At 38.9% G+C, this 13,084-nt stretch overlaps 3 protein-coding genes across 3 annotated transcripts in view; 2 read left to right on the plus strand and 1 right to left on the minus strand.

Moving 5' to 3' along the window:
* The first annotated feature begins 109 nt into the window (after positions 1 to 109).
* Positions 110 to 2,368, plus strand: LOC133997470 (NADH dehydrogenase [ubiquinone] 1 beta subcomplex subunit 1-like). Its single transcript, XM_062437061.1, has 3 exons — positions 110 to 198; positions 1,657 to 1,801; positions 2,186 to 2,368. The coding sequence occupies exons 2-3, from the start codon at positions 1,662 to 1,664 to the stop codon at positions 2,220 to 2,222; spliced, it is 177 nt and encodes a 58-aa protein (XP_062293045.1). The 5' UTR covers positions 110 to 198; positions 1,657 to 1,661; the 3' UTR covers positions 2,223 to 2,368.
* Positions 2,369 to 2,451: 83 nt separating this feature from the next.
* riox1 (ribosomal oxygenase 1) lies at positions 2,452 to 7,196 on the minus strand. Its single transcript, XM_062437060.1, has 15 exons — positions 7,092 to 7,196; positions 6,741 to 6,893; positions 6,442 to 6,584; positions 5,954 to 6,053; positions 5,744 to 5,857; positions 5,175 to 5,281; positions 4,968 to 5,075; positions 4,734 to 4,768; positions 4,372 to 4,550; positions 3,712 to 3,816; positions 3,481 to 3,622; positions 3,206 to 3,326; positions 2,960 to 3,059; positions 2,790 to 2,876; positions 2,452 to 2,660 (listed from the first exon to the last, which is right to left on the minus strand). Exons 1-15 carry the CDS (start codon positions 7,182 to 7,184, stop codon positions 2,601 to 2,603), a joined length of 1,647 nt encoding a protein of 548 aa, XP_062293044.1. The 5' UTR covers positions 7,185 to 7,196; the 3' UTR covers positions 2,452 to 2,600.
* Positions 7,197 to 9,591: 2,395 nt separating this feature from the next.
* extl3 (exostosin-like glycosyltransferase 3) overlaps positions 9,592 to 13,084 on the plus strand; it is a 30,787-nt gene continuing 27,294 nt past the window's right edge. The window contains exon 1 of the mRNA XM_062437580.1: positions 9,592 to 9,732. The gene's annotated coding sequence lies outside the window, so the exon portion shown is untranslated. The remainder of the gene's footprint in view (positions 9,733 to 13,084) is intronic.

A 13,084-nucleotide genomic window follows, 5' to 3' on the forward strand; every position in this document is an offset into this window, starting at 1 on the left:
CTATAGATTACGTATTTTACATTATATTGCTATTTAATTGTATGTAAATGATGTTTTAGCTCATTCACCTAGAATTTACACATATAATAGTATTGGTATAGTTTAAGTAACCACGTCGTATTTGCCCAGTTGGTAGAGTCCAATGTCCTCTGCCTGCTGAATGAAGAGCTGAAGGCCACGACTTGGTGTAAACATAAGGTAATGTTTTTCATATTCCCGTGTTGTGTCTGCTTATTTGGCGTATACGCACTATAGAGCATTTGCTATGGTAAACACGCTGTACAATTTTTATCCGGAGAAACAGTTTCCAAAGGAAAAATGATACTTATTTCTAACAGTAGCTTGCTAATCGATTAGCCAACCAGGTGCTACTAGCTCTGGTGCGATGAGTTGGTTCCTCAAAAGTAAACAAGATAGCTATATTTTCAGTGTTTAGCTCTATTTGTTGAGTAGTAAGAATATCAGGACCGTGCAAATAATGAAATAACACATACTGCATATATAGTATTCAAGTGACCGCTGTGTTACAGCCGCTGTTGATTGCAATAGATGTGTAATTGATGGACCTTGAGATTTAGATATGACTCTCATCTGGCAATTAGTTCAAAGCTCTGCATAACAGACTTTTGAAATATTGAAATGTCTGAAGTGTAATTCCTTATCCAATGTAAGGTTTACATGCGTTATTTTTTCTGGAATCATATAAGTTGGAAAAATATAAGGGTATGAGGTTATCACGATTTGTCAGGTGTACTTAAATTCTGTAATGCTATTCATTTCCATTCAGAAATAAATCATCAGTTTTATTTGTGTAGCAGCCTCTAGGTTTGTTTAGGTCCTGCTTTGCTTTAGTAAATTAAGATGGACTGTCCTAAAACAGGTGATAGCGCAGTTTACAAGGTTCACAATTGGACATATCAAGAAATGATTTAATGCAGATCCAGTACAGTCAGTTGCTGATGTTTTGATTTGTATTTGCTTACACATACGCTAAAGACACAAATTGAAACACACAAAAACAACAGAAAAATGTGAGGGAGAGGTGCAAAAACCTTCAAGGATGCTTGATCAGGGCACTCTGCACTGCATGACTTATTCAATTAGAAAAGGAGAACAAATATAAAATGATGAGAAAGAGAGAACAAGAAAAACAAAAGATAAGATTACATCCATACATACAAGTACACCAAACAATAAAAATAACATTATAATGGCTTTATTTCGGGGCAATTTACCAAGATGATCCATAACAATAGCATTACAGAGATAAACAAGCCTATTATGGCTTTCTAAAAATTCAAATATAAGATGGCAGAGCATGCTGTATCATTGAACCTCTGTAAATTAAACCAAACTGTAGCTGATAGATAGGACGCCTGAGTTTACAGTTATATCAAGTGGAATGATTGTAGGGATACTGTTCCCTCATGATATACAAGCTCATGTATGTATTCAGTTTTCTTAACCATGCAATAGTTGCACTGGTTTGTTTTGGCCGTGTTAAGCAGATCTGCACTGCAGCAATACCATTGTCTAACTTGGTGTGTTCACATTGTAGATGAAACTGATTCCGTAAGTGTGTTAAATAGATATGTGACAGAAAACATCAATGCCCAAGTATTAACGTTGCAATGTGTCTTCTGCTTATATTTGTAGGAACCATGGTCAACTTTGCAGCCTTTGCACGCGAGCATTGGGTGAACATCTTGGTGCCCATGGGTTTTGTGATTGGATGGTACCTCGACAAACAACAGGACCTGAAGCTGACAGCTTTCAGGAACAAAAGTGCTTTATACAGCAGGTCAGAATCAAAAGTAAAACAGCTCAGTCAGTAAATGAAGGAAGTCATGTGATGATGTTTGTGACTGCATACCAACAGACTGGATTTAATGTATGGGTTTTTAAATCTGCAAGAGTTTATTGACTCAGGGAATACATGAAGTTGCAGATGCAGTCACCCAATTTAACCACTCTACTTTTCTTTCCTAATCAAATATTTAGAACTTGATTTAAGATTTGACTAATTTCTTGTGTTTAACTTGCAACTTTTAACATCAGAATCTTTTCAGTATTTTAAGTTTAAGCAGAAGTTTTATTCCTGAACTGAATGATATGAAGGTCATCTAATTACAGATGAGGTCTGGGAACAGTGTGATGAAAACTGTCTGACTTCTCTTCTCTGCAGGGAGCTGAAGCCTGGTGAGGAGGTGACCTGGAAGTAGACAAACCAGCCCTGGAATTTGTCCTGTCGTCTGTGGGTGTGAATGACTGATGGGTGCTCCTCAAATTATAATATTTAAGAAGAATCCCTTTACCTGTTGTTTGAGTTGTATGATTCAATAATTAAAAATGCTCTTTCTCATCAAAATCAGTTGTCGGTGATTTGTCGGCGATGAAATAACATTCATTCATCAGTTTCATTTTTTAGAAAACAGATTTATTTGATGCTGAACGGCAAGAAAATTGATAAATGACTTCAGTCAGCACGACCACTCCAGTAGAGCCAATGAAGACAACACGGGGCGAGAAGTGTTAAGCATTAAAAGATATACGAAGACAATTTGAATCCATTCATGCACGAATAAAAGAACGTGCGGCCGCTACAGACGTGCTGCGGTGTGGATAATCCCCCTCTCAAAAAGCAGCTCAGCCAAAGAGATCTGGGGAGGAAAAAAAGGGCAACATTTGAGGAAACACTCAAAGCACTTAATTCATAAAAACACAGGCTTTAATGTGAGTCATTTAGAATTTTTTTAAAAAGTGGATGGTAAGAGAGAAAAAAAACATACCTTGTTCTCTGCAAAATCACACGGGAAGCTTCCTACACTCACAAATTTGGGATATGAATGGATGAGGGACTCTATGGCATCTGTGTGCTGAAAAGAAAAGCAAATATTAGGTGATGACAACATCATTAGGACACTAGAGAACATAAGACTTGTGCAGATCCCATCTCTACCTCTGGCTTTATTTCGAAACTCTTGAGCTCCTCTTTGTGGTAAACTCTGGAGTTGTCTGTGGTGTAGTAAAGATGAACAGTGTCTCCATCACTGCATAACCTAAAAGGAGAGAAAGCTTATGAGCTAAAAAAAAAAAAAATCTGAGAATTTCTGTTTATGGACCATTAAACCTCATACAGGCTAAAGACATTATGCTCCACATTTTGAATAGTTCATTCCAAAACAGTAAAAAAAAGTTGCATTACCTAGCACAGCCGGCACGGATGAGTCTGACACGGGTCTGGCTTGTGATACGTGAACCTGGGTCCATAACCTTCCCACGCTCCCACCTAACGGGGGCTCCTTGCACACTGCTGGCTAATTCCTCTGTGGGGAGACGGCATGAATATGTTACATGCAGATGTATTTTGTATCCCAGAGCTGGGATCAGTGCATACTCTGGTGCTGCTCACCAGCTGTACTTTCTGAATTTTATAGTGTGGTAATTCCCAACCCTGATCCCAACCGTATCATCATATACCTGAAGTGAGCATGGGAGGCAGGCAGTCGTGGAGGAAGTGTCTTGCTTTCTGATCCACGGCGGCGTCTATCGGGGCGTAATTTCTAAGCTTCTTCATCAGGTTCTCAATTCTTGAAAAGAACTTTGTCCTGCGTGGATCATCCTGCGCAATGGAGAGTTTGGTCATTAGTGGGTAAACTGTGAAAAGCTAAGTATGGTAATGGTGGCTGAAGGTGATAAATACAAAATTACCTTGTCAGAATTCTGTACTCCCATGTATGTCAGGTAATCCAGAGGTAAACCCTGTCTGAACTCCACATCCTCCTCCATTGCTATTTCCAGTGCTGCTGGAACCACCTGAAAATATAACCTTTCTATTAACATATTGCAGTTTTTTATCTTCAATAAAGATACAGACATATTGCTTTAACATAATGATTAGTAAACTGAAACTTAGGGAACTTGCAGACATTTCATTGCTATGCTTGTTTAACATTTTGCACAACCTGCAGATTACCAGTTAGCAACCCAGTGGGAGTGGTACTAAATTATTTTTTCCCTTAGATAATCTTTAAATTTGTTTGTATATTCATTAATTATTAAAACATGTGTTACCACTGCTCCACCAGAGAAAAACTCTTCTTCTTCTGTATTTCTAAAAAGAACTGCGGTAGCATAAATGCATATTAGATCAGCAAATGTAAAAGCTTTCATAAAGCAGCAGAAAGTGAAATCACTGTTGCTTCACATTAATCACAGCTGATTGTGCCATTGGTTATTACTTGTAAAGCTTATTCAGTATATTTCTGCTGGAAATTACTAATGTACTCACACCCTGATGCTGATGCTGCTGCCTTTTGTTCAACACAAAGGTTTCTGATTCGAGCCTTTGCTTTCATCACACTGTATTACCTTATGTAGCAGATCCCCCCAGCTGTTCTTCTGGAAGGAGGAGATGGTGATGTGCAGGGAGTGAACGTCTGGCAGGCAGTCGCCCTGGTGAATGAATCCTCTGGGGAAGTAGAGGAGATCGCCTGCTTCTAACACCACTTCCAGGATTGGCTTCCCGATCTCTGCCTGATCGAAGTTGGCTGGAGGGTGAAATGCAAAGCAGTTAGTTACAACTGAGCAATGTGTTACCTGTCTCTGAGTAGCTGTGTTTAAAGCTGAGAGCGTAAATAATTAACTCTAAACCTGTTTCCGACAAAACTGAGACAAATTGCTCTCGCTACAAGAAGCAAAACTACAAAATGAATGAATTATTATCAACTCACGACTTGAAAGCACAGGCAAGACCTCATCTTCTGTCCTGAAAACAGTTACAAAACAATTTCAGTGTGTTTCTTAGAATCAATCAATTATTAAACTAAGGCTGAGGAGCATTAAACATGAAAAGTCAAAGAAAATCATCAAACATTTTGCTTTTTTTAATCCAAACTGCATGAAATCAAGGTTCCGTGTATTATGACCTGGACTTGGACTTGTGGGGTTAACCGGCTGTATCTCACCTGGGGTTGTACACTCTCCAATGCTTCTTCCCCTCCAGCTGAACCACAAATGCCTCAATGTCATCATAATGTGGCGCGAACCCTTGTGTTCCAGCAGGTGTCAGGTATCTGATTGAATAAAACCTTAATTTAATACTGAAACAATAACGGAAACATTACACCTCAAGGCTTCCAGCAGCTATTTTTTACCCCCCTCCCGGTACTTACACGTTGGCTCCTGCCATGCTGCCAAACTGCTCTTGAAGGTTGGACAGCACGTTCCACACTGTGGAGGAGAAAGCCTGGGGATTCAGCAAGCGGAGGGAGCAGCCACTCTGGGGATATGGAGATCATTTAAGTTACTAATCTTCAATGAGAGTGCTGCTCAGGTGGTGTAATGATGCGGTTAATGCCCCCCAGCATAAAATGCCTTATAGCTTGCAGCATAGAAAACATTAAAGATAACATCCTGCTTAATAAACACAGTCATATAACTGCACTTTAATAAAGTTACGCTTGGAAAATTTAAAAAGAAACTTTAATGACCCCTGTGGACAAAGCTGGTGCAGCTAATTTGCTGCAAAGGGCCCAATTATTAGGAATATCATTGGGGCCATAAAAATACAGTCACAGTAATTAAGCATTAGAAATAATCACTCCCTGGTAGCATAATGCTTACAGTGCATATCACATAACACATAGTCCTTGCTTTGATTCCAACTGTGGACCAACCAAAAAAACAACAGCAAAAAAAAATGAAAAAAAATATGTACAAAATGGTGTTGTGGTCATTATACCTCATAAAAGTCCCACACAGTGAAGGGCAGAGCTCTCCCTGGAGGATTGTGCGTCTCCCTCTTGCCATTAGTGTAGCTCGTGACATCCAGGTTCACTCCGTACTGAACATCATCCTAAAAATCAGCCCCATAACCATGTAAATCAGCATACATAAAATACATATTAATATGAGATGGATGAGCGGATCAGTCATCTTTTTAGATTATTACCTGTCTGAGTATGCGATCAAACTCTGCTGTGGAGAACAGTCCCTTGTAGTAATTTGGATTTCTACGCTGAACGAGAATAGGCTTCTTTTCCCAAGTATCCCTTAAAAGGAGAAAAAAATATTAGCCAGTGAATGTTTCAAGAAAAGAGTGTGATGATGTTGCAATGTCATTGTAGGATCTCAGTGTTTGATATTAAAAAAGAAGCACTATTTCAAGTGAATTTGAGCCACAGAGCATCAAACAACCAGTAATCTTTTGGCACAATCTTGATTACTGCACTATTTTCTAGTTGTTGATGGTATTTATTATGTACTTATCTACTTCCACTTGTTTCTTACTTTAAGAAAAATGTGTTAAAATGTGCTCTTTCTAATTGGAATTATACCTTGTCCACTACTTGAGTGTTTCTCCTGGCTTGTGAGTCACATTTGGATAAAATCATTTGCTGAATGACAACAATGTAATTATAAACACGCAGAGTTCAGTACCTGAAGAAGGCCTTGGCAGGGATCGGACTGATAATCCACTGGAAAAGTTGGCTCGCTCTCTCCCTGCTGTTGTTGACTCCCGCCAGCTGGACCAGCAGAGCATCTAGTGACTCACCATCTCCATTTACACACTCTTCGTCCTCCTGTGGAACAAAAAGAGAGACTCAGTGAAGCTTAAATGTAACTGTACAATCATTTCAGGGTATAAAACGAGTGTGCCACGATGTAATCATGGATGTGATCAGAAACTTTGCACTCTATGACATTTAAATGACCGCTGATTGTGGACACACACTTACATCTGTCATTCTCTTGAGGCTCTCTTCTTTTTTTGCACACTTTGGCACCTTCTTTCTTATTTTCTTATTTTCAGTCTTTATCTGTGCTTTAACAGTGATGGTTTTAGTGACTGCAACCCCATTCTCCTTTTTCTTTTTCTTCTTGGCTGCCACCTAAAAACACACACACAAGTTAACATGAAGCTGAACAAAGTGAAGATAGAGATGTACACTGGAGAAGTGAGCAGGATGTTTGCAGACAGCAGAGTGTGAGGAGGGCTGAGCTGGTGTCAGTATATGCTCCTGCTGCAGCTGTAACACTGAGTCAGTATCATTATTATATATTATATTATAACATATTTAACAGTGTACCTGCAGTGAAGGCTTTTTAGCAGGAGGAGGAGCAGGCAGGTCTGTTGACAACGTCTTATACAAAGCAAACGCAGACATGTGTTGTCTCTCCATTTTCCAGTCGGTACATCATCACCCTGCGCCGGCTACAGTATCTTCTTCTACAGTTAATTATGTACAAAATGCTCTCTAACAGGCTCACTACCGCCGCCTATCGAGGTGCCCTGCCATGACACGTCAAGGACCCCTAAACTAACAGAAATTAGACCACAAATCCCCATTTGTTAAGTTTATAAATGTTTTATTACAGAAGTGTATGAAACACATGAATAAAATATTTACACATTCTGTCATTGTGTTACTTATGGATGGAATTATAGTGAAAATAAATGATTCCTCTTTTTGTTGTTCCCCCTTTGAACCCCTCTCGAGGACACCTTGGGGTCCTCAGAGACCACTCTGAGAACCACTATACTACATAATATGCACTGCCAGTGACAGATATAAATACAAATATACGCATACAAACACAGAATAAAATGAACACAAGAACACTCACACCAGGACATAGTCTACAATATTCAGTGTCAAGCGGAAGAGCCTGTATATTGTTTTACATAACTCTATTTTATTTTATATTTTAGTTATTTTAATCTATTTGGAATGTCTTAATATATATATATATATATAACTACTATTTTCCCTTTATAATTATCTTAATCCATCAAATTATCTTACCTAATCTATATGTTTTAATTGCTTTTTATGAGTTAATTGTGGTATTGCCTTTTCTCTCTTAGTATTTCTTTGTTGTTGTTGTTCTCCTTTTATCATTGTAAATGAGGGGTGCCCCTCAATGATCTCTCATATATAAATAAATGATGGATGGATATAAGAAGAAGAAAGCAGACACAAAGCAAACCTTAAAAAAGTATAATGTTTTACTTTGATCTTAAATGTGTGTGTTTTAAGAACAAGAGAGAGACATATTTTGCTTGTTACATGTTTTCTTGTATATTTATACACACTTTTTAATTCAGTTATGAGGAGTTATTTGTATTATGCTTTTTATTTATTTTATTTTATTTTTATTTTCAGGGTACCTTTTTTAATCAAATGTCCACTCATTTCACGCTGAATGTGTTATGTACAGTTTAATCTTATTACTTCAGTATTAGATTTAATTGGCTGTTTCTTCAAGTTCTAGTGATGTTGTTTCCCACAACCCTATGATGATAAAAATTAATTAGTTTTTCATGCTTTTCATCAAAGCATGTCTGCAAAAACAATTGGTTGTGCATATTTCCCATTTATAGTATCTTTGTTTATTGTCTTTGTTGTAGTGTTTATGTTTAATTTTATGAGCAGTTCATTGTATACTAACAAGAAAGCAAAGAAAAATGCATTGTAATACGGTGCTGAATATGTAATAGAGACGAGCTCAAATAAAACAAATGAAAAACACAATAAGTACAAAGTTACTGGAAATAACATCTGTAAGTGTTATTGCATTTTTCTTTTCATATAATGCAAAACTGCAAGCTAACATAAAGCTAGTGCCAAAGTCCTTCTTTTTGTTACTATACTTCCACTGCAGTTCAACAGGGAAACACAAAGAGGGAATTTGATGCTAGAAAGACTATAAATGTGGCAGATGTCCACTTGATATGACTGACTCAGACTGCTGAAGCCTTGTTAAGCTTCGGATAAACTTGCATTTTTGCACAAAATGTCTGTGTGGACACACACTGTGGATTTTGGCCCTCATCACTTACACTACACCTGTGTAATCTAATTCAATCCAATACAACAGCTCTTTCATCAATTCTACTTTTTTTATGCTCATACATTTTTAGTTTTTGTTGACATTGTCAAAAAGTTGATAATTATACTTCATGTTTATTATCATACTAACGTCATACTAAGTTCACCCCAGTACACCACCACCAGGTGGTGTACTGGGGTGAATTCTATTGACTGGTGTTCCTAATATTTTCCCCTTTCATGTATGTTAATGGTGCCCTAACACACCAGCACCACCACCACCCACTATGACCTCAATGATAAACATAAAGTAGAATCATCACCTGTTTGACCATGTCAACAAAAACTGAAAATGTATAGACTTCATAAATGTAGATTTTATGAAGAGCTGTTGTATTAGATTGAATTAGATTGCACAGGTGTACCTACCTAATAAAGAGGCCAGTGAGTGCACATTGAAAGAACATTTGAAGGGGATCTTTTAAGAGTCAGTATAACAATTATTACAGCGAATAACTCTTTCACTGTTCATATGGACACCTGACAGTTGTTTTAAGACATTTTTAAGAGAAAATAGTGCACCTGTCCTTTAAATGAGTCACTTTGTAGTACTGTCACTGACCACCAGGAGGAGCTTTCCACCAATCTTTAATGTTTCTGAATAGCACAGTTAATCAACACTGTTTCCCACAATGCTTTGCTGCGTGCTGTCGCTCCAACAATGCAGCTTTTAATGGTGCTGTGAGAGGTGCGAGATGAAAACGCAGCGACACCGCAGGCTTGTCCGGACCCTGTAGTCGTCAAATCTCAGCACAACGAGGTTTTTTAATGCTTTGACAAACCTGCCGGGCGGCCGTGATTCCGTTTTTCTCTGGACATCCTGGACTCTTTCCACTGGGTGAGTAGCTGCCGAAGCTAACATTGGTCCGCCAGTGGAGTAGATGGCAAATTCATTTTGTTGTGGCCACTGCTGGCTAAAGCAGGCTAGCTAATTGGCCAGATAAGATATATGGCCCCTTGTGTCTTTCCCCTGCAATACCCCCTGATCCACATTTAACACAGGGGCCACATGTGCTCTCTTTTCGCGTTGTGTATTTTTTCCTGCGGGGTTTTCTACCTTTTAATCCAAATGTAAAAAGGCTGGTAGCTAGTTTGTGTGAAGACTTTGAGCCGCTGCAAGTCGTGAGACTGTTTTGCTTTGATGTCCGCTGAGGCACACGTCAACCAAGCCGGTGTAGTCTGCATGTACTGCCAGGGCTTGTGCAAAACTGCTGTGGTTATTAATGTATTTTAATATTTGGGCCCCCGTCTGATTATCAGACTCACACCCCCCCCCTTTCCACCCCCTCCCAAATAAAAAAACAACAACATGCCGCTCTTGGAGTCTTGAGTATAATGTCACGCCAAACTCTATTTAAAAAACTGTCAATTTAGTGTTAACCTGCTTACTGGCCAACATGCATACAAGAATGATTCATGCTGATTAAGAAATCCAGTGTAATCTTCTTGTTGATACACCTACAAGTGTTTGGCCATCTTATACATCTAAATGCATTGAAACTGTTATTCCTGATACTGTAGTGACGATCCAATTATAAAACTTAAATGACTGGAAATTGAAGCTGTGTTTGGCTTGTTCAGATAAGGATTAGGACTTAATTACTTCTCAAAACTGAATAACATGGTTGAAATATTGCTCTTTCAGTCATGCTGTACCCTTGCCATTGAGTATGATGGCATAACTGTAATATAAAATAGTTTCCTTGTTATGAGACTCAATCAATCAATCACTGATTTTACCCCTGAGACTGTTTCGTTTCATCCTGCAGTATTGATTCCTTCCAATACTGTTTAAAATGTAATGATAACAAGTTGCTATCACAGCTTTTATGTCTAAACTCACCATTGATTAGGCTCTGTTGGCAATCCCAATAATACCGTTTGAGGCTAGATTAAACATTTTATGCATAAAGTCATACAGTTCATCTAGATCACAATCAGCCTGCAGGATTTGGTGAAACAGCACTTCTCCATTACAGTTTTAACAAGTAAATGAATATTATAACCTTCACAGAGGCAGGGTTGATTTGAGGGCTGTTGCATTAGTTTTCAGTAGGTGTACCTAATAAACTGGCGACTGAGTGCAGATGCTGTGTAATTCACATTGTGGTAATCAGCTAATGTCTGATGGGACAGAGGAGTTTAGTAGTCTCCTCTACACTGAGAATCTGAGGAGGAAGAGGAGAGCTGCCCCTGTGCACTATGAGAAATATGCCCCAGTATCCACTAATAAAACCAGGCCTACAATGTTTGAACGCTGTGGTTACTGCCACAGGGGCATTGTTTTTGAAAACATGTTTCAGTTACCAGTAAATCAGTCCTCACTCAGATTTCTAAGCCCAGTGTTAATCATTTAATAGCTACCGTGCCAGAGTTGTTGGCCCAGAGCTGTGTGGTCAGTTCATTTGTGGCTGTAAGGGCTAGCATGCATGATTAGAGCGGGCCTCAGAGACGATAATTAAACCCTTCTGTTAACATTTTTACTTGACAGGAAGATGGTTTAACTAATCACAGTGAATGAGTTGAAGACACGTCAAAGATTATTGACGTAGTCTGAAGCCACAGCTTGATGGGAAAATAAAGTTGTGGAGCATGTTCTGTACGCAGTGTCCTGGTTGTCCTTTTTATTCAGTTCAACTCTCGTCCCATATTCATCCCAAAATGAATTTAACGTTGCATCCTCCCCGGGACAACGGGAGGGCAGCTTGAGCCGTGCGTGCTTGCTGATAAATCAACTTAGTTATCTTGAACGCATGTTTTGGACAAATTTGTGCAATTTGTGTTCATGATACTGACCATTCGTGAACTGCATTGATTCAGCCAGCTGTCCTTGCGTCCTCTCTTCTCTGGCCGTGACCCGGAAACCGATTTCCTTCCGCCATCATCAAGGATCTTCCAATCCCTTTAAATGCACCTCAAGGAGACGAGGACAGAGGAGGCTGCTGGAGGAGCTTAGAGTGAGGAACCACAGGTATATCCTGTCTGGATGGCACATCCCTTTGACTGAATGTCATTGAATGGTTAACTGACCTGACAGGACAGTTGTTGTGGTTGTGGAAACAGCTTTAATGTAGAACCATTAATGTATGCGATTGTAATTCAGCAATTCAGGAGAACCACCTGAGTTGAAGGCTCAGTCTTCCTGCTAACAACAGTCATACCGACACTTACCTGTAAGCACTGCATTATAAGATCTTTCCAGCTTGTTTTGCTGTGATTAAATGCATCAACTCGTGTCACAAAACTCCCCCATTTTCCAGACGACAACAAAATGAACTTAGATTCATCTTCGTAGACTGACGTGAATTCACGCCTATTTGTATCTTTGCATTGACTCGCATGTAATCCCGCTCTGCGAAAATTACACTTCATATTTGAGGTAAACACACTATAAGTCTTGTTATTTAGAGGCATTCTTCTATCTCTGAAACATATTTTCCGGGCTGAGATATAAACAGCAGCAGTTTGTAAAAAGCTCATTATGATGAAACACAAACTCTGTTAGAACAAATATCAATAAAGATCTGTCTAGATTTAAGATGCTGATATGGATTTTTATCTTCAGCCATCTAGTTAATACAAGAAAAAATTACCAAGCAGCTGTTTGTATGATTTTGACCCCATCCCCCTCCTCCCCCCAGTTATGCTTTTATTGGACCACAGTGTTCATTAATATGGACTGAACGGGGCAGTGCATGCTCCTCTGTGGAAAGGCATATTGATCTTCATCTCATAAAGTTGTGATTGCCACACAGTCATTGAACGATTTTTTTCATGCGGTCTCAGAGCACTCAGCAGCTGTCACAATGCAGAGTAATGGCAACATCAGCACTTTCTGACAATGATGATTTTGTAATTGTTAATGTGCCCTCATTAAAAACTTGGAGACCTGCCTGATGTCGCAATGTTCTGATTTTTTATATGTGTAGAGGCCCTTGTTGTAGTTGCATAATTAGCTTGGTTAGAATATTTTGGCTGGACAATTGGGAATAAGAAAATAGCTCCATATAGACAATGCTGTTGTCATACCTGGAAAATGTAGCAGTTTACATCATTAATAGAGTTGATACGCCACTCGTTGGGTCTACTTTTTCAGGAGTAATAACACAAAAAAGACGGAGTGCACAGTCTGAACATCTGGCAGTGAACAAAGTCATGTCACTGGAAGAAGTTCTTGCTCCTGTGTGATA

Source organism: Scomber scombrus, chromosome 17 (genome assembly GCF_963691925.1).
Source record: "Scomber scombrus chromosome 17, fScoSco1.1, whole genome shotgun sequence".
Lineage (NCBI taxonomy): Eukaryota > Metazoa > Chordata > Actinopteri > Scombriformes > Scombridae > Scomber > Scomber scombrus.